Below are 27498 nucleotides of genomic sequence, written 5' to 3'. Positions count from 1 at the left end.
TTTTTTTTTTTTTTTTTTTTTTAATATGACTTTAAACTTTGAATCAAGGTGGCTTTTGGAATCTAAGTGTCCCTTAGTGTAAGCTCCATGAAAACAGGAATTTTTGTCTGTTTTATTCATTGTTGTAATTCCTAGAGTCTAGAACACTGCACGGCACTAAGATCAATAAATATTTGTTAAATTCTGACATGTGAAAACATTTCAATCACTGCTGTTTTGTTACACGTTCAAAGGAATGATAACCTGGCTGATGTCTCAGTTTTGAGGATATTTAAAAAATTTTTTGTTTCATGAATTGAGGAAATAAAGTATTATAGCAGGAAATCATATAATTAAAAGGGTGAATTATTGATAACTCTAATATTCTTTTTTAAAAATTTAGTTGTTATATCACTTAACTTTTGGTAATGAAAGTTATTTTTTTTCCTTCAAGAGAATATTCTTTGATTTAGTTAGCTACTTAATGCTTCTGAAACTGGGGTTAAAAGAATAAAATTCCAAGTTTTTTTTCCAATCATGTGTCTGTTCTCCATACATGCACTGAAAAGATAAGGAAGTTTGGTTTGATATCAGAAATGTAAACTATAATATGTTTGAATTCTGAACATTTTGAATATGATATTTACTTCAGAACTAGTTATGACTCTTTTGTTAAGTTGAATTAGCAGTTCACATGATCTGGGTTCATGGAGTATTCCCTATGACTTTGACTAGCTTTCTTTATTTTAATTATATTAAATTCAAAAGTTATGAGAAGAGTTATACTGAAAAGAGTCGTTTCTGATTCTCATCCTCCCACTATTCAGTCTCCTCTTTGGAGGCAATTATTGGTGTACAGTTTCTTGTTACCTTTCTAGAACTATTCTATGCAGTCACAACTATGTTACTATATAGATTAAAAAAAATACATGAATGATATTCTGTATTTCATTTTTGCTTTGTTTCATTCAATGCATCTTTGGCTAGCATTGCTTATCAGTACCTGGTGGTCCTGCCAAGTCCTCTTTATTTATTCAACCTGTTCCTCTATTGATGAGTATTTTGATTATTAACATTATCTTACTATAATAGCAACAGAAAAAATCCTATAATGAATATCCTTGTGTGTACATTACTTTTTGCAAGCTCACCCCTAGGATAAATTTCTGGAAGTGGGATTGCCAGGTCAAACGCTGTATGTTTGAGAGCTATTTGTATTAACTTTTCTGTGAATTTTGCCCACTTTTCTATTGGATTGTTGCTCTTTTTCTTACTCATTTGTTTGGGTTGTGGTCCTTTTTCATCAATTTGTAGATGCTTTCTAGATATTATAGGCATGGTTTTTTTGTCTCTGTGGTTATTGCTATTATTTTTTACAGTTTGCTGTTTGTCTTATCACTTTAGTTATAATGTTTTTCTCTACTTTTTTTCTCAACCACGTAGAATTAAAAAAAATTTTTTAGTTAGTAATTTATCAGGGGTGTGTGTGTGTGTATGTGTGGCTTTTGACTTTTGACTTATAAAGATCTGTCTCATGCTAAGATTATTTTTAAAAATATAATTTTCTAATGCTTTGCTGTGTTTAAACTTTTGATTCCTCTGCAATTGATTTTGTTGTAAAGACTGGGGGAAAAATCCTTGTTCCTTTTTTCCCTTATGTATTTAATCAGTTATCACAAACATTTATTGAATGATCTATCTTTACCCCAATGAAAACTGGGCCATTTTTACTAAATTTCTGTTTGACCTATTTCACTGTATCATCTATGTATTCATGTATCAAATATCACACTTTTAATTCTCTAAACTCTGTAACACACTTAAATTTCTTCTTTACTCTTTTCAAACTTTTATTGGCATTGCCAGTATCCTTACTTTAGACACGTTTTGTTGTGCACATTTAACCTGAATTAAAGAAATTCTTCATTGTAGTTGCGGATAAATGGTGAAAAATTAGAAGAACTCTTATCTGAAAGAGCTGTACAGTTTCGGGCCATTCAACGCCGGCTATTAACAAGGTTCAAAGATAAAACACCTGCTCCTCTCCAACACCTGGACACCTTGCTAGATGGAACTTATAAGCAGGTTAGTATAATAACAGTGATAGGTTTATACTACTGGATATAATTTTTTCCCTCACCCTAGAGTCATGTACCAGACTATCAAGATAAGGTATTTCTTTCCTATGTATTATGGAGCAGCAAATAGCACACAAGCTTTAGAGTCAGAATTTAAAGTCAAGCTCTGCCACTTTCTAATTATGTGACCTTGCGTAAATTAGATTAGATCCATCCATATTTTACTTCCCAGGGTTGTTGTGAGGATTTTCCATCATTTATGTGAAGCAGGCAGCTTAATGCCAGACACATAGGATATGCTTGATAAATAATACTGTTATGAATAGTGTTATTATTGGACAATTTTTGGTACATCCCATAATTATCATCATAATTCTCAAATTGTCTTATAGAGCAGTTGGATTACACTTCTAGTTTTATGTCAGTTGATGCTTTGAGATGGAATTCTTTTTTTAAAATTTATTTTATTGAAGTGTAGTTGATTTACAATGTGTAAATTTCTGCTGTACAGCAAAGTGATTCAGTTATACATATATACATTCTTTTTCATATTCTTTTCCATTATGGTTTATCACAGGATATTGAATATAGTTCCCTGTGCTATAGAGTAAGACCTTGTTGTTCATCCATTCTGTACATAATAGTTTGCATCTGCTAATACAAAACTCCCAATCCATCCTGCACCACCCCCTTGGCAACCACAAGTCTGTTCTCTATGTCTGTGAGTCTCTTTCGTAGGTAAGTTCGTTTATGTCATATTTTATACTCCACATATAAGTGATATCACATGGTCTTTGTCTTTCTCTTTCTGACTTACTTCACTTAGTACGAGAATCTCTAGGTCCATCCATGTTGCTGTAATGACATTATTTCATTCTTTTTAATGGCTGAGTAGTATTCCATTGTATATATGTACCACATCTTCTTTATCTATTCATCTGTCACTGGACATTTAGGTTGTTTCCATGTCTTGGCTATTGTGAATAGTGCTATGAATAGTAGGGATGCATGTATCTTTTTGAATTATAGTTTTGTCTGGATATATGCCTAGGAGCGGGCTTGCTGGATCATATGGCACCTCTATTTTTAGTTTTTAAGGAACCTCCATACTGCTTTCTATAGTGGCCACACCAACTTACATTCCCACCAACAGTGTAGGAGGGTTCCCTTTTCTCCATACCCTCTCCAGCATCTGTTATTTGTAGACTTTTTAATGATGGCCATTCTGACCGTTGTGAGGTGGTGCCTCATTGCAGTTTTGATTTGCATTTCTCTAATAATTAGTGATGTTGAGCATCTTTTCATGTGCCTGTTGGTCATGAGATGGAATTCTTAAATAGCCCTTTGTTCTAAATCAAAAAGTCTATGTTCTTCATCTTCCTGATTTGTCCTTCTATCAGTGGTTTATCATTTGCATGACTAGGGTGATCTGGGTCTCACTCTTAAGGTATTATGTCTTCAAAAACTATTCAAAATTATCATCTCAGGCTTTAAATAATAATTTTTAAAATTCAAATTTCATGGGTCATGCCTCTGCCAGTTCCAATATAAAGAAGTCAGCTTTGAATAACTGCATTATGTCTTCTCATATTTCTATACAATATCACTGATCTGTTTCAAAATCAGTGTTGGTGATATGAATATTCTGTTGATTTTTTGATTGAATTTTTTGGTCAAGATAGTTGTGTATTCCCATGCCGTTATAACAAAAAATACAGCTAAATCTCATGTATCCTTTACCCACTTTCTTCCAGTAGTAGCATTTTGTAAAACTATAGCATAATATCACAACCAGGGTATTGACATTGATAAAATCTATAGATTTTCTTCAGATTTCCACAATTTTACTTATACTCATTTGTGGGTGTATTAAGTTCTATACAGTTTTATCACACATGCAGGTTTGTGTATCCACCACCACATTCAAGACACCAAACAGCTCCATCACACAAGACTCCCTCATGTTGCCTTTTATTAACAGAACTCCCCTCCCGTCCACTGCTCTCTACCACATTCTGTTGTTTTTGAAAGAACGAATCAGGTATTTTTTTTTTATAGTTGGCTTTTCTAGAGGAAAGAAAAATAGCTTACCATCAATAAATGTATTGATAATACATTTGCTTCTTGAAATTTTCATGGTTATTTGAAAATTAGTAGCAATTTGAGGGACAGTCTATAACAATAGTAGGGTATTGGAAAGAACAGTGGGCTTGAAGTCCAAAGACCCCAGTTCTGTCACTTATTAGCTATGTGGCTTTTGGCAATTCCCTTACCTTCCCAGAACTTCAGTTTCTTTCTATAAAATGGAATAACTACTCACTGTGTTGTTACAAAGATTCTATTCCATAATAGATGTAGAAATGCTTGGTAAATTGTTCTACAAATATAGACTGCCAATTTCTTTTGTGCTGGAGCACTTATGTGACTCTTACGTTAGTAGGCACTAATGCTCTTTCTGTTCCAGACTTCTTTTTTCTCTCTTTGGTACACTTTTTGTTTTGGTTTGTTTTTCATTTTCTTTCGTTTTTTCCTCCTCCTTCTTCTTCATATCTCTTTGATGACTTATCTCATTCTTAGGTTTCCTGCCACACCTGCACTTGGGGCTAAAGAAATGCTGAGTCTTATCTTTAATGATGCTGTATCCTTTTGTGGACACAATGGCAGAGGGGTCTTCAAAGGGGGTTGATGAGGATGCTTGATTTAATGCTTTCCATATTTTCTATATAGCAAGACTTCCTTTGTCTTTTATACATTCTCAGTTCTGGGGTTTATTTTTTTCTGCTTAACTCTAGGTTGGGTTTTTCCATGATTTTTAGTATGGACAAGATGATCAAAACCATAGAGTTTTGCTTGAATCTATGTGTTAAGTCTCCATTCTTTTTAGATCAAAAAAGAGAATGAACAAGCTTTTGAAAGAAACATATGAATACTATAAGAAATTTGACTTAGTTTTAATGCAACTTACTACTCAGTTTTATTATATATATTAAGATTATACAAAATGTTAAATTCTCGAACTTAGTTCTTTATCATCTTCTCAGAAATATGATCACTTTTGTATGTTTTTGTGTCTTTCTAGACCTCTTTTCTTTGCATTCAAAAACAAAATGTTGTTTTGTGAGGCTAAAAAATTCATAAATAGTATCATACTATATGTATTAGTCTGCCTCTCTTTTTTATTTTTCTTCCAACAGTATGTACTGGAGCTCTTTTCACACTGTAGATCTCTTCTCTATTTGTAATGGCTGCATAGTGTTCTGTAATCTAGACATTCTGTAGTATGGAAGAACACAGTTTATTGAAAGATAAATCTTAAAAATAGTTTTAATGCTGAGTCTAACACTGAGAAAAATTCCTTTTAGACAATTCTATTGTGACTAGACAGGTGTATGACATACCTCACTATCACATACCTTTGGTTTAGTGTAAACTTATCTTTATACTTTGCCTGGCTAGGGGGCAGATTACTTGGATGATTTACTTGGCAGATTAGCCAAGCCCATGAAATAATGATCTGTGCTACATCCTGCTCTTACTCTCCATGGCATAACACCATTGCATGAGTGTCACTAGATTTGTAAAGTGTTTTCCTAATGTGTCAGTTTAAAATTAGTTCTGCTACCTGTGTGGAGTCCTTGTTTTCTCATGTGCAAGGGGCTTTTAATTTTCTCTTTTCTGTGGATCTTAGTGCCACTTTAGTTTTAGTTGGATAAGCATTCTGAGCTGTACATTGATAAATTTACTTCCTGTCCATATATCACCAGGCATCTGGAAGATGCTATATTGTCATCATTTAATGAAGTGGTGATAATTGGTTTATGTGAAAACAGAAGCAGAAGTCAGTATCCTCCTAAAACTAGTGTGTAAACTCTGAAGGCAGGGACCTTTTTCTTCTTTTGTCTTATTCACTACTATATTCTTAGCACAATACATTTCTTGTCACGTTATAGGTGCTTAATAAACATTTGTTCTAGGAATGAATGCTTTCTTGCCACTAAGATAATTTCTTGAAACTGGATGTCTTGGATAAGGGCAATCCTACAAAGAACAGAGCAGCAGAGAATTCTTTCAGTTCAGGCTCATGAATCATTAGGATGATTTATTCTAAAATCCTCAAAAGCCACGAAAAAATGAAACTCTTCTCGCTTCCTAAATAATATTGTTGGAGGACTCAGGTAAACTGCCATAGCTAGGAAGGTTTTATTGCTGAAAATTCTTGACTAAAGAAATCTTTTCTATTCCTTTTTTGTGAGTATGTGTGTGCCAAAGTTAAATATGAAATAATCATCTGTTGAAATATCTCAATGCAGATACAGAGGTTAAATTTCATCATATTGTAAGTATAATGAAAATTTCATCATATTCTAAGTGTAATGAGAATTATTTGAGATCTTTCAGTATTAATACCTGTCCAGAAGCATGAAAAGTTTGATTGTCTTCATTTTCCATTTACGTAATTGTTGAGTTCTTTCTCTCGGAAACAAAATTTCTTTCATAAAATGTATCCTCTGTACAGTGAGGATAGGATGTAGAAATGTAGAACTGAGGAAGTTTGGGGGTCTTATGGGTGCTAGATGTCCAGGAACTGCTATGAATTCCAATAAAGTCCTTAGGACAAACTGAAAGTGAAGCCCAAGTCCCTTCATATACAAATGATTAAGCATTGCTGAGTTGGCTGTAATGTGAAATAGTTGGTATGGTATATTTACTTGTGTAATAGAGTTAGTGATGGTACGTTCGTAGGTTCTGAGGTCAAAGTTTGGCTTACTAGCTCTGCACTCAGTAATGATAGCTATTGTTATTTAGGAACCAAAAAGTCAATTTACCAGGTACAGGAGTAGGTAAGGTCAGAGTGGGAGGGCAGAATGGCTTCTGTGCCCTTGGTGTTTAGCAGAAACTCTGGGTACCACTAGTTTACATGGTGAGGCCAGTGAAGTGGGTCTCCAATCTTCGAGTGACTTGGGATGTAGGTGCCTTTGAATATGGTCCAGCAAGAGCCTGTTAGAGAAAGCCACTGCTTCTAAGGTTGCGGTAAGACATCCAACATTGTTTCCTTTAAATGCATGCTAATAAATGTTCTAGGGTTTGAAGTGGCGTATCTGACTTATTCTAGTATAATGATTAAGAACTCTGTGTCTAGAGACAGCTTACTTGTATTCCAGTCCTGGCTCTGTGACCTTGGGCAAATTACTTAAACAAAAAGAAAGCCAAAACCCTCCTAAACCTCAGTTTTCCCATCTGTAGAATGGTGCCTCCTTCATTGGCTTGTTGTGAGGACTGAAATGTGTAAAGACATAAATTGCTTAGAATAGTGCTTGGAACACAATAATCTCTCAACAAATGTTAACTACAATTCCGAGGATAGTTTTTCATCTTTATTTGACTAATAAGTTATGCCGTCTCAAAAATGGTGCTATTCATTGATCAGAAAAAAGAGGTTATAATACATCATCTTTCTGAAACTTCGCTATCTGTCGGCATCACAAATCTAGATCTCAGCTAAGAAACAAGATCATGTATCCTCAGGGGCATCCCCAAACTCCTCTAGCGTAAATGCCTTGGGTGTTTGGTTCCAGAGAGGATACCAAAAGGAAAGGCACTTCAGGATCATGAGATCAAGTGGCCATCTTCCCAAAATCCCTGATTGTTTCATCTGGATGTATTCCTAGAAGGAAAATTGCTCAATCAAAAAATATTTCTCACTCAAACACCCACACCACACACACACACGTACACATACATATTGCTTAGCAAAAATGTACTAAATTATAATTACTCCAGCAGTATATAAAAATGTCTATTTTGTAGGTATTATTGTTTTGATCTTTACAATTCTTAACTGAAAAAATAATTTGACTGTTATTTCAATCTTTCTTTCTTTGCTTACCAGTGAGATTGAACATTTAAAAAATGTTAATTGGCCATTTATCTTTCTTCTTTTGTGATTTACATATGTAAAACCTTTTGTTCAATAACATATCAGGTAGTTCAGCTTTTTCTTATTTTGTTTATATTAAGAGTGGCAATCTTTTAGCATACTTTTGTCATGCATAAAAAATACCTTAGGGGCTTCCCTGGTGGCGCAGTGGTTGAGAGTCCGCCTGCCGATGCAGGGGACACGGGTTCGTGCCCCGGTCTGGAAGGATCCCACATGCCGCGGAGCGGCTGGGCCCGTGAGCCATGGCCGCTGAGCCTGCGCGTCCGGAGCCTGTGATCCGCAACGGGAGAGGCCACAGCAGTGAGAGGCCCGCATACCGAAAAAAAAAAAAAAAAAAAAAAAAAATACCTTATGTATGTAAGGAGTGTAATCTCTCTTCATATATAAAAGAAGTTTTACCAATTTGTCATTTGCCTTTTATTTTTATTTATGATGTTTCTTAGACAAGTAAAATTTATAAAGTATTTACATAATAAAGTCTATTCATCTTTTTCCTTTAGGTTTCTCTGTCTAGAAAAGTCTTCCCATGCCAAGAGTATTATCGACCTATAATTTATTTTAACATTTTTATGATATTCTTCTTCTTTTTTTTTTTTTTTTTTTTGCGGTACGCGGGCGTCTCACTGTTGTGGCTTCTACCGTCGCGGAGCACAGGCTCCGGACGCGCAGGCTCAGCAGCCATGGCTCACGGGCCCAGCCACTCCGCGGCATGTGGGATCTTCCTGGACCGGGGCATGAACCCGTGTCCCCTGCATCGGCAGGCGAACTCTCAACCACTGCGCCACCAGGGAAGCCTGCTATTATTCTTTATATATACTTTTTTAATCCATCTGGAATGTATTCTGCAATTTAGTGAGAAGCTAATCTCCTCGCCAAAAATGGTGAGCTAGTTGTCTCAGCCCCTGTTAACTGCATAATCCATTTTTCTCTTACTGAGCTGAAATACTACTTGTATCATTTAACAATTTTACTGTATAGCAAACTACCCCAAACCTTAGTGGTTTAAAACAACAGTTCATTATTGTTCATGAGTCTCTGAATCAGCTGGGTGGTTCTGTTGACCTGGGCCATGGTTGGCTGTTCTTGTTTGAATTCACTCATGTGTCTCTGGTTAGCTGGTTGCTCAGCTGGGTACTGGATGGCCTAGGATGTGCTTACTTACATATTGGCATTTGGCTCACAATTAGATGGGATGATTGTACCACATGTCTCTCCTGTGTGGCAGGCTGGCCTGGGCTTGTTTACATGGTGGCTACAAGTCCCGGTGCACAAGCATTCTTCAAGGCTCTACCTGTGCCATATCTCTAATTCCCCATTGGTTTTGACCAACCCAGATCAAAGGGTTGGGGAAATAGACTCTACTTCTTTATTTGAGTTGAAAACTGTGGGCAGTTTTACAGTTTACCCTAATTCTAAATGAGCATATACTAAATTAGCAAAATATTTTGAAAGATAAATTTTTTCAAACTTTCCTAATCCTTGAACTTAGGTTTTCTATACTTTTAACTTTGAAACCTAAATTTTTGTTGTTATTAAAATTTTATTAATTCATAAACAGTTATGGTCTATGGATTTTAAAGATAATTTCTCTTATAATTAGATTTGTCAAAAGTTATTTAAAGCAAACAGAGCATCTGTGCTGTTTTCAGGCTAGTGAAACTGCCTGAATACTTGCCTATGTGCTTAGTTATGGTCAGTTGTTTCGGGGATGGAATCTGTTATCTAGTCTCCTTGTAGGTCCCCACCATAGTCCTGTCCAGGGTGGGCATTATGGGTGTGTGATCTATGCAGTCACAGAGCCCTGTGTTTGGTTGAATGCTCTGTGGTAGCCATCGTGAAATTCTTAATACTTTTTGAACAAGAGGCCCCATATTTTCATTTTGCCCTGGGCCCCTCAAATAATGTAGGTGGTTCTTGCCCTGTTGGGATACTAAGTAATTTTTAATGAGTAGAACAAGACAATTGGGAGCTCAAATACAGAGTAGAATTCAAAGACATACTGGTTTCATTACCACTACCCCAAAACCACCTGTAAGTTTCCCCAAAGATGAACAAAAGGGATGCAGTGGGCATCAATGAGCTCCTCTGAATAGCTCAAAGGCTTCTTTCTGGGAAAGGCATCTTGGTTAACTGACAATGAAGTGACAAGGGTTATCTCATTTAAGAATATCATCCTGCAATTAGCTGTCTCTAGGCATGTTGTGGGTGGCAGCCTTTTTTTATTTTTTAATTTTTATTTATTTTTAAATTTTTTTTGCTGTACACAGGCCTCTCACTGTTGTGGCCTCTCCCGTTGAGGAGCACAGGCTCCAGATGCGCAGGCTCAGTGGCCATGGCTCACAGGCCCAGCCTCTCCGCGGCATGTGGGATCTTCCCGGACCGGGGCACAAACCCGCGTCCCCTGCATCGGCAGGCGGACTCTCAACCACTGCGCCACCAGGGAAGCCTGCAGCCTTTTTTTAGATTTCCATCCTGTGGGTCACTGGCTTCAAGATGCACCATGAATAGTTATGAGTTTTGGTGCACAAAGGCTTCAGCCAACCACTTTTCTCCTGTTTTTAACCGCAGGTTATTTCATATCCTTATCTTTGATTGGACAGGAACCCCAAAACCACAGCACCACATTATACTTTTAGTACCATGCCTTTCCTGTATAGTATCTACTTACCATCACATCAGACTTCACTGGGGGCATCTACCAAGCACCCTTTACTGAGGTCATCCTATAGCTACGGCAAGAAGAGAGGACTAGGACTATCACTCTCAAAAGCATCTCGTGATTCTTACATGGGAAGGATCTGGTTTCCCGTGAATGAGGATTTTCCAGTTGCTCACCACAATTTCTATAATTTATTCTAGAATTTTGGGAAAAAAGTCTTACTGTTTGAAAGAACTTTCACCTTTACTTCTAGTTCTAGAGGCATAATGTTGAAAGAAAGTAACCGTGTCAAGAATTTCTTTTTTTCAGCAGTTAGAAACCTAAATTTCCTCATTTGGATAATTGGAATCCTGCTTTGTCAACCAACTGAATATATTTTTGGAGGACCTAAGAAAAAAAGTATGGGAAGAGAAGGGAAATTCATGTTTATTGAGCATCTGTTGAGTCTGAGGTACATTTCCATTTGTTTATCATTTTATACAGCCATCTTGTGAGGGTGGCTTTCTTGTTTCCATTTTATGGATGAAGAACTTGAGACTTACAGCAAGGTTAAACACCTGCTCAGTGTTACACAGTTATTAAGCCATCTATTCCAAAGTCCATGTTTTAGTATGTCATGTGGCATTTTTACTTCAATTATTTCCAGGTGGGAAATAGACATCATAGGTTTTCTTTAGCAAAACAACAGTCAGGTTGAAGAAAAAGCAGATTTGTGCAAAATATTTGTACATATTTATGATGTGTATATGTATATGTTCATGATCATCCAATATTCATTGTATATACACCTATCAGAAGGTAACAAAATCTGGAGAGTTCCCCAAATGTGTATTACATCTGAAACTTGGGTATCAGAGGAAGAGGTGAGTTTGTTAATTTAACTGATACTGAAGTTCAGTTTCTTTGCCATCAAATGCTAGTGCTTATTGCATTTGGCAGAAAAGCTTTGGAAAATAAATTCTCTGATGTTATAAAATTTTCACGTGTATTTGTTTGTCAAAGCAGGACTCATTGGTTGAATTGAAATAGGGGAAATTTAGACTTACCCTATGGTTTGGCTGTGTTTTGATGCTTTTATGTGTGCTAAGATTTTGTTTTTCTCTGCTTGAACACTAACCCTCTGTTGTAACAGGGGAAAAGTGTTTACTAATCTAAAAGTTTAATTGTGTCAGATGACATATGTGTGATGTAATGACTGATAGCCATTAATGTTTTAGAAAGGCACTTGGCTGGTTTTTCTTTTCCGCAAAACAGAGGCTGTATTAGGCATAATTTTAAACAGAGATCCTGTGGTTTGGAGTTTGCTATTTGTTACTTTCTCTGTACTTAAAACTTCCTTCTACTCTGTTTATTTGTGTGTTATTGATATATAAAAATCATTTTAAGTCACGCAAAAATCTAAGAGCTTTTTGGTCTGTGACTTTTTAAATGAGCATGATGTTGGCTGATAACACAAAGGAATATGTGATGAAACCATTCAGAGGCCTACTTTCCTCTTTGCACTGGCAAGTAAAAAACAATATGCTGATAGACTGAGAAGGAAGTATCAGGGATTTGATGATGTTGCTGCATTTGTTTTCCTTATAACCACTTAAGAGCTAAGAAAAAGTTCTTTCTCTTCCAAAGGAGATGGAATAAACAGATGATAAAGGGAGCACAAAAAAATGTAACCATATGTTTGGGGATGAATGGGAGAGGTAAGTTAAAAAAATAAAAGGATGGGATGGCAGTAAAAAAATGGAGTTTGCATGTTTCACCCTATAATTCTATTCTTGGATGTTTATCTAAGAAAATAGTTCACAAAGGAAAAAAAATACATTCATCAAGTTGTTCATTTACAGTATTAATCACCTTTGTAAGAAATTATAAATCAACTTTCATTTCTTAGAAATGAAAATGAAAAATGAAAATCAGATATATCATTTCTTATTATTTTAAAAACTGAAATAATATAAAATATTTTATTTTATTTTTATTTTTATTTTTTAATTAATTAATTTATTTTTGGCTGCATTGGGTCCTTGCTGATGCGCACGGGCTTTCTCTAGTTGCGGTGAGCAGGGGCCACTCTTGGTTGCAGTGTGCAGGATCTAGAGCACAGGCTCAGCAGCTGTGGCACACGGGCTTAGTTGCTCCATGGCATGTGGGATCCTCCTGGACCAGGGCTCAAACCCATGTCCCCTGCATTGACAGGCAGACTCCTAACCACTGCGCCACCAGGGAAGCCCCTAAAACATTTTAAATAATTGGAAAGAACAGATTAGTATATAGTAAGTTTCCAATAGATGTATCTATGATACATAAGTGTGCAAAGATTTGGAAGGAATACAAAAAAAATGATGTACATTTGTTTTAGATGACTTTAAATTCTTAAATAATTTAAAAAATTGATATAATCATAATATTTTAAGTGTGAAATTTTTTTTCCCAATATGTGAATGTACTTAACACTACTGAACTGTACACTTAAAAATACCTAAGGTGGTAAATTTTATGTTCTGTTTTTACCACAATTAAAAAGAATAATAACTTTTTGAAAACTGGGATGTGGTCAGAAACTCCTGGTTGTCATTGGTTTTCTATTTTTTGTTTTTTTTTTTTTTTTTTTTTTGCAGTGTAGACTAAGCATAACTTTTTTTTTTTTAACAATCCTATTCACTTTTTTTTTAAACAACTTTATTGGAGTATAATTGCTTTTCAATGGCGTGTTAGTTTCTGCTTTATAACAAAGTGAATCAGCTATACATATACATATATACCCATATTTCCTCCCTCTTGCATCTCCCTCCCTCCCACCCTCCCTATCCCACCCCTCTAGGTGGTCACAGAGCACCGAGCTGATCTATCTGTGCTATGTGGCTGCTTCCCACTAGCTATCTATTTTACATTTGGTAGTATATATAAGTCCATGCCACTCTCTCACTTTGTCCCAGCTTACCCTACCCCCTCCCCATGTCCTCAAGTCCATTCTCTAGTAGGTCTGCATCTTTATTCCTGTCCTGCCGCTAGGTTCTTCATAACCGTTTTTTTTTTGTTTTAGATTCTCTATATATGTGTCAGCATACGGTATTTGTTTTTCTCTTTCTGACTTACTTCACTATGTTTAACAGACTCTAGGTCCATCCACCTCACTACAAATAACTCAGTTTCATTTCTTTTTATGGCTAATATTCCATTGTATATATGTGCCACATCTTTATCCATTCATCTGATGATGCACACTTAGGTTGCTTCCATGTCCTGGCTATTGTAAATAGAGCTGCAATGAACATTATGGTGCATGACTCATTTTGAATTATTTTCTCAGGGTATGTGCCCAGTAGTGGAGTTGCTGGGTCATATGGTAGTTCTATTTTTAGTTTTTTAAGGAACCTCCATACTGTTCTCCATAGTGGCTGTATCAATTCACATTCCCATCAACAGTGCAAGAAGGTTCCCTTTTCTCTACACCCTCTCCAGCATTTACTGTTTGTAGATGTTTTGATGATGGCCATTCTGACCGGTGTGAGGTGATACCTCCTTGTAGTTTTGATTTGCATTTCTCTAATGATTAATGACGTTGAGCATTCTTTCATGTGTTTGTTGGCAATCTGTATTTCTTCTTTGGAGAAATGTCTATTTAGGTCTTCTACCCATTTTTGGATTGGGTTGTTTGTGTTTCTGATTGAGCTGCATGAGCTGCTTGTATATATTGGAGATTAATCCTTTGTCAGTTGCTTCATTTGCAAATATTTTCTCCATTCTGAGGGTTGTCTTTTCATTTTGTATATGGTTTCCTTTGCTGTGCAAAAGCTTTTAAGTTTCATTAGGTCCCATTTGTTTATTTTCTTTTTATTTCCATTTCTCTAGGAGGTGGGTCAAAAAGGATCTTGCTGTGATTTATGTCATAGAGTGTTCTGCCTATGTTTTCCTCTAAGAGTTCATAGTGTATGGCCTTACATTTAGGTCTTTACTCCATTTTGAGTTTCTTTTTGTGTATGGTGTTAGGGAGTGTTCCAACTTCATACTTTTACATGTAGCTGTCCAGTTTTCCCAGCACCACTTATTGAAGAGGCTGTCATTTCTCCATTGTATATTCTTGCCTCCTTTACCAAAAATAAGGTAACCATATGTGTGTGGGTTGATCTTTGGGCTTTCTGTACCGTTCCATTGATCTATATTTCTGTTTTTGTCACAGTACCATACTGTCTTGATTACTGTAGCTTTGTAATATAGTCTGAAGTCAGGGAGTCTGATTCCTCCAGCTCCGTTTTTTGTTCTCAAGATTGCTTTGGCTATTCGGGGTCTTTTATGTTTCCATACAAATTGTGAAAGTTTTTGTTCTAGTTCTGTGAAAAATGCCATTGGTAGTTTGATAGGGATTGCATTGAATCTGTAGATTCCTTTGGGTAGTATAGTCATTTTCACAATGTTGATTCTTCCAATCCAAGAACATGGTATATCTCTCTATCTGTTGTATCATCTTTCATTTCATTCATCAGTGTCTTATAGTTTTCTGCACACAGGACTTTTGTCTCCTTAGGTAGCTTTATTCCTAGGTATTTTATTCTTTTTCTTATAATGGTAAATAGGAGTGTTTCCTTAATTTCTCTTTCAGATTTTTCATCATTAGTGTATAGGAATGCAAGAGATTTCTGTGCATTAATTTTGTATCCTGATTCTTTACCAGATTCACTGATTAGCTCTAGTAGTTTTCTGGTAGCATCTTTAGGATTCTCTATGTATAGTATCATGTCATCTGAAAACAGTGGCAGCTTTACTTCTTCTTTTCCTATTTGGATTCCTTATATTTTTTTTTCTTCTCTGATTCCTGTGGCTAAAACTTCCAAAACTATGTTGAACAATAGTGGTGAGAATGGGCAACCTTGTCTTGTTCCTGATTTTAGTGGAATTGGTTTCAGTTTTTCACTATTGAGAACAATGCAGGCTGTGGATTTGTCATATATGGCCTTTATGATGTTGAGATAAGTTCTCTCTTTACCTACTTTCTGGAGGGTTTTTATCGTAAATGGGTGTTGAATTTTGTTGAAAGGTTTTTCTGCATCTATTGAGATAATCATATGGTTTTTTCTTCAGTTTCTTAATATGGTGTATCACATAGATTGATTTGTGTATATTGAAGAATCCTTGCATTCCTTTGATAAACCCCACTTGATCATGGTGTATGATCCTTTTAACGTGCTGTTGGATTCTGTTTGCTAGTATTTTGTTGAGGATTTTTTCATCTGTTTTCATCAGTGATATTGGCCTGTAGTTTTTTTCTTTGTGACATCTTTGTCTGGTTTTGGTATCAGGGTGATGGTGGCCTGGTAGAATGAGTTTGGGAGTGTTCCTCCCTCTGCTGTATTTTGGAAGAGTTTGAGAAGGATAGGTGTTAGCTCTTCTCTAAATGTTTGATAGAATTCGCCTGTGAAGCCATCTGGTTCTGGGCTTTTGTTTGTTGGAAGATTTTTAATCACAGTCTCAAATTCAGTGCTTGTGATTGGTCTGTTTATATTTTCTATTTCTTCCTGGTTCAGTCTTGGGAGGTTGTGCTTTTCTAAGAATTGGTCCATTTCTTCCAGGTTGTCCATTTTATTGGCATAGAGTTACTTGTAGTAATCTCTCATGATCCTTTGTATTTCTGCAGTGTCAGTTGTTACTTCTCCTTTTTCATTTCTAATTCTGTTATTATGAGTCTTCCTCCTTCTTTTCTTTATGAGTCTGGCTAATGGTTTATCAATTTTGTTTATCTTTTCAAAGAACCAGCTTTTAGTTTTATTGATCTTTGCTGTTGTTTCCTTCATTTCTTTTTCATTTATTTCTGATCTGTTCTTTATGATTACTTTCCTTCTGCTAACTTCGGGGTTTTGTTTTTTTTTTTTTTTTTTCTCTAATTTTGTCAGATGTAAGGTTAGGTTGTTTATTGAGATGTTTCTTGTTTCCTAAGGTAGCATTGTATTGCTATACACTTCCCTCTTAGAACTGCTTTTGCTGCTTCCTATAGGTTTTGGGTTGTCATGTTTTCACTGTCATTTGTTTCTAGGTATTTTCTGATTTCCTCTTTGATTTCTTCAGTGATCTCTTGGTTATTAAGTAGTGTATTGTTTAGCCTCCATGTGTTTGTATTCTTTACAGTTTTTTTTCCTGTAATTGATATCTAGTCTCATACCGTTGTGGTCGGAAAGGTTACTTGATATGATTTCAATTTTCTTAAATTTACCAAGGCTTGATTTGTGACCCAAGATATGATCTATCCTGGAGAATGTTCCATGAGCACTTGAGAAGAAAGTGTATTCTGTGGTTTTGGGATGGAATTTCCTATAAATATCGATTAAGTCCATCTTGTTTAATGTATCATTTAGCGCTTGTGTTTCCTTATTTATTTTCATTTTGGATGATCTGTCCATTGGTGAAAGTGGGGTGTTAAAGTCCCCTGCTATGATTGTGTTACTGTCAATTTCCCCTTTTATGGCTGTTAGTATTTGCCTTATGTATTGAGGTGCTCTATGTAGGGTGCAGAAATATTTACAATTGTTATATCTTCTTCTTGGATTGATCCCTTGATCATTAGGTAATGTTCTTCTTTGTCTCTTGTAATAGTCTGTATTTTAAAGTCTGTTTTGTATGATATGAGAATTACTACTCCAGCTTTCTTTTGATTTCCTTTTGCATGGATATCTTTTTCCATCCCCTCACTTACAGTCTGTAGGTAGGTCTAGGTCTGAAGTGGGTCTCTTGTACACAGCATATATACAGGTCTTGTTTTGGTATCCATTCAGCCAGTCTGTGTCTTTTGGTTGGAGCATTTAATCCATTTACATTTAAGGTAATTATCAATATGTATGTTCCTATTACCATTTTCTTAATTGTTTTGTGTTTGTTATTGTAGGTCTTTTCCTTCTCTTGTGTTTCCTGCCTAGAGAAGTTCCTTTAGCATTTGTTGTAAAGCTGGTTTGGTGGTGCTGCATTCTCTTAGCTTTTGCTTGTCTCTTAATCTTTTAATTTCTCCATGGAATCTGAATGAGATCCTTGCTGGGTAGAGTAATCCTGGTTGTAGGTTTTTCCCTTCCATCACTTTAAATATGTCCTGCCACTCCCTTCTGGTTTGTAGAGTTTCTGCTGAAAGATCAGCTGTTAACCTTATGGGGATTCCCTTGTTATTTGTTGCTTTTCCCTTGCTGCTTTTAATATTTTTTCTTTGTGTTCAATTTTTGATACTTTGATTAATATATGTCTTTGTTTGTTCCTCCTTGGATTTATTCTGTATGAGACTCTGCGCTTCCTGGAATTGATTAACTCTCTCCTTTCCTTTCCTTTCAACTATGATCTCTTCAAATATTTTCTCAGTCCCTTCCTTTTTCTCTTCTTCTTCTGGGACCCCTATAATTCGAATGTTGGTGTGTTTCATGTTGTCCCAGAGGTCTCTAAGACTGTTCTCAATTCTTTTCATTCTTTTTTCTCCTCTGCGGTAGTTGTTTCCTATTTCCTATTTTATCTTCCAAGTCTCTTATCCGTTCTTCTGCCTCAGTTATTCTGCTACTGATTCCTTCTAGAGAATTTTAAATTTCATTTATTGTGTTGTTCATCATTGTTTGTTTGCTCTTTAGTTCTTCTAGGTCCTTGTTAAGCGTTTCTTGTATTTTCTCCATTCTATTTCCAAGATTTTGGATCATCTTTACTATCATCTCTCTGAATTCTTTTTCAGGTAGACTGCCTATTTCCTCTTCATTTGTTTGGTCTGGTGGGCTTTTACCTTGCTCCTTCGTCTGTTGTGTGTTTCTCTGTCTTTTCATTTTGCTTAACCTACTGGGTTTGGGGTCTCCTTTTCACAGGCTGCATGTTTGTAGTTCCTGTTATTTTTGGTGTCTGCCCTCAGTGGTAAGGTTGGTTCAGTGGATTTTGTAGGCTTCCTGGTGGATGGGCCTAGTGCCTGTGTTCTGGTGAATGAAGGTGGATCTTGTCTTTCTGTTGGGCAGGTCCAGATCCGGTGGTGAGTTTTGGGGTGTCTGGGACCTTATTATGATTTTAGGCAGCTCACTACTAATGGGTGGGGTTGTGTTACTGTCTTGCTTGTTGTTTGGCATAGGGTGTCCAGCACTGTAGTTTGCTGGTCATTGAGTGGAGCCGGGTCTTAGCGTTGAGATGGAGATCTCTGGGAGAGCTTTCGCCATTTGATATTCCATGGTGCTGGAGCTTTCTGATCGACCAATGTCCTGAATTCGGCTCTCTCACCTCAGAGGTACAGGCCTGACACTCGGCCGGAGCATGAAGACCCTGTCATCCACACGGCTCAGAAGGAAAGGGAGAGAAAAAGAAAGAAAGAAAAAAATAAATAAAATAAAGTAAAATAAAAAAGTTATTAAAATATAAAATAAAAATTATTATTAAAAAGTAAAAAATTATAAGGTAATAAAAAGAAAGAAGAGAGCAACCAGATCAAAAAACAAATCCACCAATAATAACAAGCACTAAAAAGTATAGTTAAAAAAAAAAAAAGAGACAGAACCCTAGGACAAATGTTGAAAGCAAAGGTATACGGACGAAATCACACAGAGAAGCATACACATACATACTGACAAAAAGAGAAAAAGGAAAAAATATATTTATCGTTGCTCCCAAAGTCCACTGCCTCTATTTTGGGATGATCCGTTGTATATTTATGTATTCCACAGATGTAGGGTACATCAAGTTGATTGTGGAGATTTAATCTGCTGCTCCTGAGGCTGTTGGACGAGATTTCCTGTCTCTTCTTTGTTCGCACAGCTCCTGTCATTCAGCTTTGGATTTGTCCCTGCCTCTGCGTTTAGGTCACCTGAGGGGGTTTGTTTCCGCCCAGATAGGACGGGGTCAAAGGAGCAGGTGATTATGGGGCTATGGCTCACTCAGGCCGGGGGGAGGGAGGGGTACGGAATGCGGGGCAAGCCTGCAGCGGCAGAAGCCAATATGTCTTTGCAACAGCCTGAGGCGCGCCGTGTATTCTCCCGGGGAAGTTGTCCCTGGATCACGGGACCGTGGCAGTGGCGGGCTGCACAGGCTCCCGGGAGGGGAGGTGTGGATAGTGAGCAGTGCTTGCACACAGGCTTCTTGGTGGCGGCAGCAGCAGCCTTAGCATCTCATGCCCGTCTCTGGTGTCCGTGCTGATAGCTGCGGCTCGCGCCCGTCTCTGGAGCTCGTTTAGGCGGTGCTCTGAGTCCCCTCTCCCCGCACACCGTAAAACAGTGGTCTCTTGCCTCTTAGGCAGGTCCAGACTTTTTCCCACACTCCCTACCCGCTAGCTGTGGTGCACTAGCCCCCTTCAGGCTGTGTTCACGCAGCCAACCCCAGTCCTTTCCCTGGGATCCGACCTCTGAAGCCCGAGCCTCAGCTCCCAGCCCCCAGCCACCCCGGCGGGTGAGCAGACAAGCCTCTCGGGCTGGTGAGCGCCGGTCGGCACCGGTCCTCTGTGCGGGAATCTCTCCGTTTTGCCCTCCGCACCCCCGTTGCTGTGCCCTCCTCCGCGGCCCCGAAGCTCCCCGCTCCGCCTCCCGCTGTCTCCGCCCGCGAAGGGGCTTCCTAGCGAGTGGAGACCTTTCCTCCTTCACAGCTCCCTCCCACTGGTGCAGGTACCGTCCCTATCCTTTTGTCTCTGTTTATTCTTTTTCCTTTTGGCCTACCCAGGTACGTGGGGAGTTTCTTGCCTTTTGGGAGGTCTGAGGTCTTGCCAGCGTTCAGTAGGTGTTCTGTAGGAGTTGTTCCACGTGTAGATGTATTTCTGATGTATTTGTGGGGAGGAAGGTGATCTCCGCGTCTTACTCTTCCGGCATCTTGAAGGTCTCCCGTCTTTGGTTTTCTGAGGGAAGTATTTCCTCTCACCTGTATATACCTTGTAAACTTATTTCTCTAGTCTCATAATGTTCAGAACTGTGGGTAATCATTGCATATATGAGATAGTTTATTTCTATTCACTCAAAAGAGAGCAATTAGATAACTGGATGGTATGCTTGAATGAAGATATAAATAAGATGGATGTTGTCTTGCTCTGTCTGACCCTAAACTCGCCAGTTCCTCAGCCAAACTGGAGAAGCATACATAGCTCTTTGAAAATGATGTCAGTTTTTCTTCATCTAGGTCAGAGTGCAATCTGGAAATCTCCAAAGTGTGTTTGTTTTAAGTACATCACTGATGTATTCAGTATATGTGTGTGGCTATATAGAAGTATAGCCCAACAGAAACATACCTCAAGCCACAAATATAAGCCATATATGTAATTTGTAATGTTCTAGCAGCTACATTAAAAAAGTAAAATGAAACTAGTGAACTTAATTTTGATAATGTGTTTTATTTAACCCTATATATCTAAAATATTATCATTTCAACATGTAATCAAATAAATATTATTAATGAGATATTTAATATTTTTTCCACAGTAAGTCTTTAAGACATGGCTTATTTGAGACTTGCAGCACATATCAAGTGCTGAATAGCCACATGTGGCTAGTGGGTGCCTTAGTGAACATTACAGTTCTAGCTACAGATAATTGTCAACTCATAATTTTATATTATTTCTTATAATGTCTCTTGATTTTTTTCTTTCCCTTAGTCCCTTTAAATTCTTTTTCATGATAAGACTATCACTGACCATTGATTTTCACTTACTCGATGTGAATAGCAGGTGGTGGGAAGCGCTTAGATTGTTATGGGACTACTAGGAACCTTTGCTTACATGAGCCATGCCTTCAGGTATTGTTTTAAAAAAAAAGCATCAAATTTTGTGTCAACAGATTTGGGTCCCAGTTCCAGCTCTCTCTAGCTCTTTGGCTTTGGATGTGTCACTTAACTGCCCTAAGCCTTGGCTTCTTAACTTTCATCTTTGGACACCTTAGGACCTTTTTGCACAGCATCCAGCATGGGGCTTATCTTCTAGTAAAATTCTCAATAAATATATATTATGCTGTATAATGATTAGGGCAAAGGATTTAGAATCTTAAGTTTCCATTAGTGTAGGATTTCAGAAACAAATGGGGCCTTTGGGGTCATCTAGCACCAACCCCTAGACTGGAATGTGGTTGTGGGCCAGTCATTGTTTGGTGGACGCTAATGCTAGTGATCTAAGGTACAGGGCTTTGTGAGACTGAATTAGTTTTCAAACAAAATATATAAGTGCAAAGTATTATTATAAATTGGAGCTACGCTTCCCTGGATTTATGTATGTAATGCTAATTGATATTAATGGGGATTGTACATAAATCAAGGGGAGAATAGACCTATTAGTGTATAAAAAACATTGTACTTCTAATATCCGTCTGGTATGCTTTACTTCCCTGGGGCATATGTGTTTTTATAAATAGAATGCATACTTCTTTATCTTCGTGTTGTCCAATCAGTATTGGAGTTTTCTGCTTGCTAGTGTTAGTTTGAACGTCTCCCTAGATTGTAAATTCAGTATTAAGATTTCATTTTGGCAAACTTAGCAGATGCAGAAATGTGGTATTTGTCTGGTATAAAGCATTCTAAGCCCAGAGTAATCAGGGGTGCTCTCTTGTGCTAAAATTTCATTCTATTTATTGTTTGATCTTTAAAAAAAAATTAGTCCTTTGACATACTCTCAGAAGCAAGATGTTTCTAATATTTCAATAAAACAATTAATGGGTCCATTAAAAGGAAATGAAAATCTTTTTGTGTGAGTGATGAGAGAAAAATATATAAGTGGCCTCCAATTATCTGTAATTGTATGAGGTTTTCTTTCATTTATGTTATCTATCTTCCTGTTTAATCCCATCTAGCACAATTATTCCTTTTGTATTAGTTTTCTGTAAATGGAGTTCTGAATGGCTTGAATTGTGAATCAACAATTGTGATGATCACAATCTTCACAACCCTCCTCTCCACCTTCCTTCCCTTCCCTGCCTTTCTTGTTCTTTTTAAATAAAGGAAAACAAATACATTTTCCTGGAGAGATTATTTTATGATCTTTCTTAGCAAAAGAAAAAGATGTATGGTCTTTATAAGAGTATCTATGAATAGCTGAATAATTATATCAGTCTGATATGTGTTTCTCTGTATATTAATAAGTAGAGGGCTAATAGTGCTCTGAAAGTGTGAAATGTAACCAAGGATAAATTGAGGCGGTATATTTTTTAAAAGATATTTTTGTGAGACCTAACTGTATGTCTAGGAACAAGGTAGTAATAGTAAAATCAGTTTCATCTAATTAAAAGAATTGAACTTTGAACACTGGACTTTAAATGGATTTAAATTTATTATCACTCTACCTGGGAATCATTAATAAAATGTTGTACAGTAGAATCAGCAGGTATTTATCTTGACTATTTTACCTGATGGATCACCCTATATTGTTGTTTTTAAGTTTCCTTTTATATGATTTCCAAATCTCTTATAGCAGGATATTAGATTTCAGGGAAATCCAACTACCTTTCCCACCCAAATATTGATTCTCTGCCTCCCTCTACCCCTATCTAAGGCTGGCTTCTGGCCAGCAGTTAATATTCTTATTCAGTTGGTTCCCCAGTTAGAAAGATGGGCTCAGAGGCCATATTCTTGGAGATGTTTTTTCCATGGAAGTGATAGATTTTCACAGGGCCATCACCTTCCATCTTTTATCCCACCTTTGTGACTCAAGGTAAAGATGTGTAAGAGGATTGGCTCTCGCTAAGTTGAGGCCATGGATTCGAGGACACCCAAGGAAACCACAAGTTCCTGGTCCTTGTAGTCTAATATGTCAATTACCTGTCTGATATATTAGACAAGATTAATCTTCTGAATGTAATTATCTGTAGTTTTTCTTTGTCTGTTTTTGTCCTATCTCATTCCCAGACCTTTAGGGCATCCCTGCTGTCTATCCAATTAAGTTGAGACTTCTTACTCTGACATTCAAAGGTCTCTGAAGAGTGGAACCCAACTCCTTCTAAACTCCTACTTCTACAAAACCTACATACCAATCAAGCTAGCCTATCCTCTTAAACAAAAACTCTATTGATGTATAATTTGCATACTGTAAAATTCACCTGTTGTAAGTATACCATTTAATGATTTTTAGTAAATTTATAGAGTTGTGCAGCCATCACCACAACCCAATTTTAGAACATTACTACTATCCCCAAAAGCTCCCTTGTGCCCTTTTACCAGCCTTAACACCAAGAAACTGCTGATCTACTATCTGTTTCTTTAAGTTGACCTTTTCTGGATATTTCATATAAATAGAGTCACACAGTAAGTAGTCTTTTGGATCTTTTTTTTTTTTAACCTAACATTCTGCTTTTGAGGTTCATCCGTATTATAGTATGTGCCAGGAGCTTGCTCCTTTTTATTGCTAACTAGTATTCCATTGTATGGATATACCACATTTTGTTTTTTATCAGTTCATAGACATTTGGATTGTTTTCAGTTTGACCAATAAATGAATAATGCTACTGTGAACATTCATGTATATGTCTTTATATGAACACGTTTTGTTTTCTCTTGGTAGATTGTTATTATTTTAATTAATTAATTTTTTTGCTCTCAGGCATAATAATGACTTTATCGGGTGCCCTTCTGTGCCAGACACTCTTATATAGGCCTTAACATTTTTTTTCTTGATTAAAAAATACATGAATAATTCATGTTCCTTATAACAGATCAAACAATACAGAAACAGATAAAGACAGCACCAGCATCTCCCCCACCCAAGCTCCACATCTTATTTAATTGTTGCAACCACCATGAGAGATAAGAATTATAGGCCATATTTTATACATGAGAAAATTGAGGCTGAGAAAGGCTCAGAGTGTACTCTGCAGTGTTTAACAGGAAGAGCTTTGGAGTCTGATTACCTGGGCTCATTTCTTGACTTTGCAGTTTACTATGTGTCCATGAGCAAATTACTTATTATTTCTGTCCCTCAGTTTTCCTACCTGCTAGTTCACAGGGTGCAGTGAGGATGTAATGTGCTAAAACATAAAAATATTGCTGTTTCTAAAGAAAAAAAGATCAAAAAGAGAAATTATTTTTAAATGACAGCTAAGAAGAAAATACTAAGAATTAGAGCAAACTCTGTTCACCATTCTGCTACTTCACTATTCTGCTACTAGTGTTCTCTTGGTGGATCATTAGGAGTGGAATTGCAGGGCCATATGGTAAATGTATGTTTAACTTTCTATGAAATTCACAAACTGTTTTCCTCAGGGTTGTGTTGTATCATTTTATATTCCCGCCAGCAATGTATGAGGGTTCCAGTTTCTCCACATGGTCACCAACACTTGTTATTCTTTTTTAAAATTTTATCTATAAGCATTCCAGTGGGTATCTCATTATGATTTTAATTTGCATTCTTCCTAATGACTAATTATGTTGGGCATCTTTTCATTTGCTTATTAGACTATTCTCTTTTGATCAAACTTACCCTATACATTTCTTCCATTATGCTTGTGCTTATGCTGTTCTCACTACCTGAACCTTACCTTTTTTTCCCCATTTTCTTTTTTGGAAGCTTTCTACGAAGTCCATCTTCTTTTCTGAAGCCTTTCCTTTTTTCATCCTGCCACTTCCAGTTATCTGTGATCTCTCCTTCCTTTAAACCTCAGGTGCACTATGATTAAATCTCTGTTGTGACATTTATTTATATTTTTCTGCCTGATATTATAGTTACTTGAGTATTTGCCTCTTTTCTCCTGGTGATCTATAAGCTCTTGGATAACTGGGACAGTTTCTTTACTTACCTGTCAGTGCACAAAGCAATGACATACTGGGAGGAGCACTGCATGACTGTTTGCCAAATAGACTTGTGGAGGAAGGTGTATGTTAAAAAAGAGAGGCTTCTTTAGTTAGTAATAAAGGCAGATAGGCTAAGTGGGCTCGGTTTCAGTCTGCATTAGCTGCAGCCACGATGCTTCCTCTCTCACTTTGTGAGAATTATTCTTCAATCTGTTTTCATGTTCCTTGCTCTCTTTAGGGCATAGATTCCACTATGATCATCTCAAGTGCTTTATTCCCTATGCCCGTGAGTCCCTCATTATAGTCTTTCCTTTCCTTTGGGAAACCAGTATCAGAACACTGTCTCTGTTCCTGCTGCCACTTGAAATTCATGCCTCCAAGCTCATTTGCCTAAAATCCTACCTTCACCTTGGTCAGTCACCTCTCCCATTTCTCTTAGTCAGTCAGCAATCTCATCAAGCCCAATACTCACCCCCTCTGTGTCACTCTTAGGAGACAACCTTAAATCCTATTTTGCCAGGAAGATTGAGACCATCAAGTAGGTCTCTCTCATTGTCTCACCAAGCCTCTAGAAACTTATCTACATCTATTTTTCTGTCTTCCTTCCTGTCTCAAAGGATGAGGTTCCTTCCTTTTCTCCACTTGATCCTTTTGACCTTCCACTAGCTTCTGGAATACAAACTTATAGTCATTTATTCTGGGTCTTATATTTTTGATCTCTCTGTCTATATATTTTTTCACTACAGCTTATAAACATGCTGAAGTTTATTCCAACGTAGACCTGCCTCCTGCAGCTTTTGTTGGTGTTTCTCTCCTAGATGTAAGCCATCCTTTCTTTTCTCCTTTCACACACTTCCCTCATAAGAAATTTCTACTTTTATTTTCTCTCCTCTGTCACCTCCCATTTCATGTATCCATCAACCTTTTTTTATTTTATTGAGAAAAACCATATAATATGAACTCTATTAACAAAATTTTAAGTATACAGTATAGTTTTATTAAGTGCATGTACATTGTTATACAGTGGATCTCTAGAACTTTTACATTTTGCATGACTTAAAGTCTATACCAAATATACAGCAACTCCTCATCACCTAATCCCCTCAACCCTTGGCAATCACCATTTGACTTTTGAGGAGTTTGATTACTTTAGATATCTCATTTAAGTGGAATCATGCAGTATTTGTTCTTCTGTGATTGGCATAATCACTTAGCGTTAAGTCCTCAAAGTTCCCATCTTCTCACAAATAGCAGATGGAAGCCATTTTTATGGCTGAAAAATATTACAGTGTGTGTGTGTGTGTGTGTGTGTGTGTGTGTGTGTGTTTGTGTGTGTGTGTATGGCATGTATATATATGAGTGTGTATGTGTGTGTGTATATATATATATGGCATGTTTTCTTTATCTATTTAGATTGTTTCCATATCTTGGCTACTGTAAATAGTACTGCAGTGAACATGAGAGTGCAGATATATCTTCAAGTTACTTTTTTCAATTCTTTTGGGTAAATATTTGGAAGTAGGACTGCTGGATCATGTGGTAGTTCTATTTTTAATTTTTTGAGGAACCTCCACACTGTTTTCCATAGTGGCTGTACCATTTTACATTCCTACCGACAGTGTACAGTGGTTCCAATTTCTCCACAGCCTTGTTATTTTCTTTTTCTTTTTTGATAATGGTGTTTATTATCGAATTGTAGGAGTTTCTTATATATTTTCATTATTAGCCCCTTATTATATATATATGGTTTGCAAATACTTTCTCCCATTCCATAGGTTGCCTTTTCACTCTGTTGATTATTTCTTTTGCTATGCAGAAGCTTATTAATTTGATATAGTCTGACTTTATTTTTGCTTTTGTTACCTATGCTAATGCTACCTATACTATTAGTGTCATATCCAGGAAACCATTGCCAAGACCAGTGTTATGATAGGGAATGAATTGAACCTGTAGATTGCTTTGGGTAGTATAGACGTTTTAACAATATTAAGTCTTCCAATCCATGAATATGGGATGTCTTTCCAATTATTTGTGTCTTCTTTAGTTATTCATCCACTTTTAATGTCGTTTATGCCCCTGCCACTGTTACCCCTGACCTTCTGATTGTCAAATCTGTTAAATACTTCTTGGTTATAATATTACATGGTCTTTCTTGCATGTTTAACTCTGTT

The 27498-nt window shown here is 36.8% G+C and overlaps 1 protein-coding gene across 1 annotated transcript in view; it reads left to right on the top strand.

Annotated features, from left to right (window-relative positions):
- The window catches only part of LOC103081261 (protein PTHB1-like), a gene marked incomplete at its 5' end in the record, with an annotated part of 217225 nt that overhangs the window by 1978 nt on the left and 187749 nt on the right, over positions 1 to 27498 (top strand). Inside the window, one exon of the mRNA XM_007446133.1 lies at positions 1912 to 2064. Coding sequence (XP_007446195.1) covers positions 1912 to 2064 — 153 coding nt within the window. The remainder of the gene's footprint in view (positions 1 to 1911; positions 2065 to 27498) is intronic.

Source organism: Lipotes vexillifer, unplaced genomic scaffold, assembly GCF_000442215.2.
Source record: "Lipotes vexillifer unplaced genomic scaffold, Lipotes_vexillifer_v1.1 scaffold822, whole genome shotgun sequence".
NCBI classification, from domain to species: Eukaryota; Metazoa; Chordata; class Mammalia; order Artiodactyla; family Lipotidae; genus Lipotes; species Lipotes vexillifer.
The sequence above is the reverse complement of the archived record's forward strand: the minus strand, read 5'-3'. Positions and strand labels throughout refer to the sequence as shown.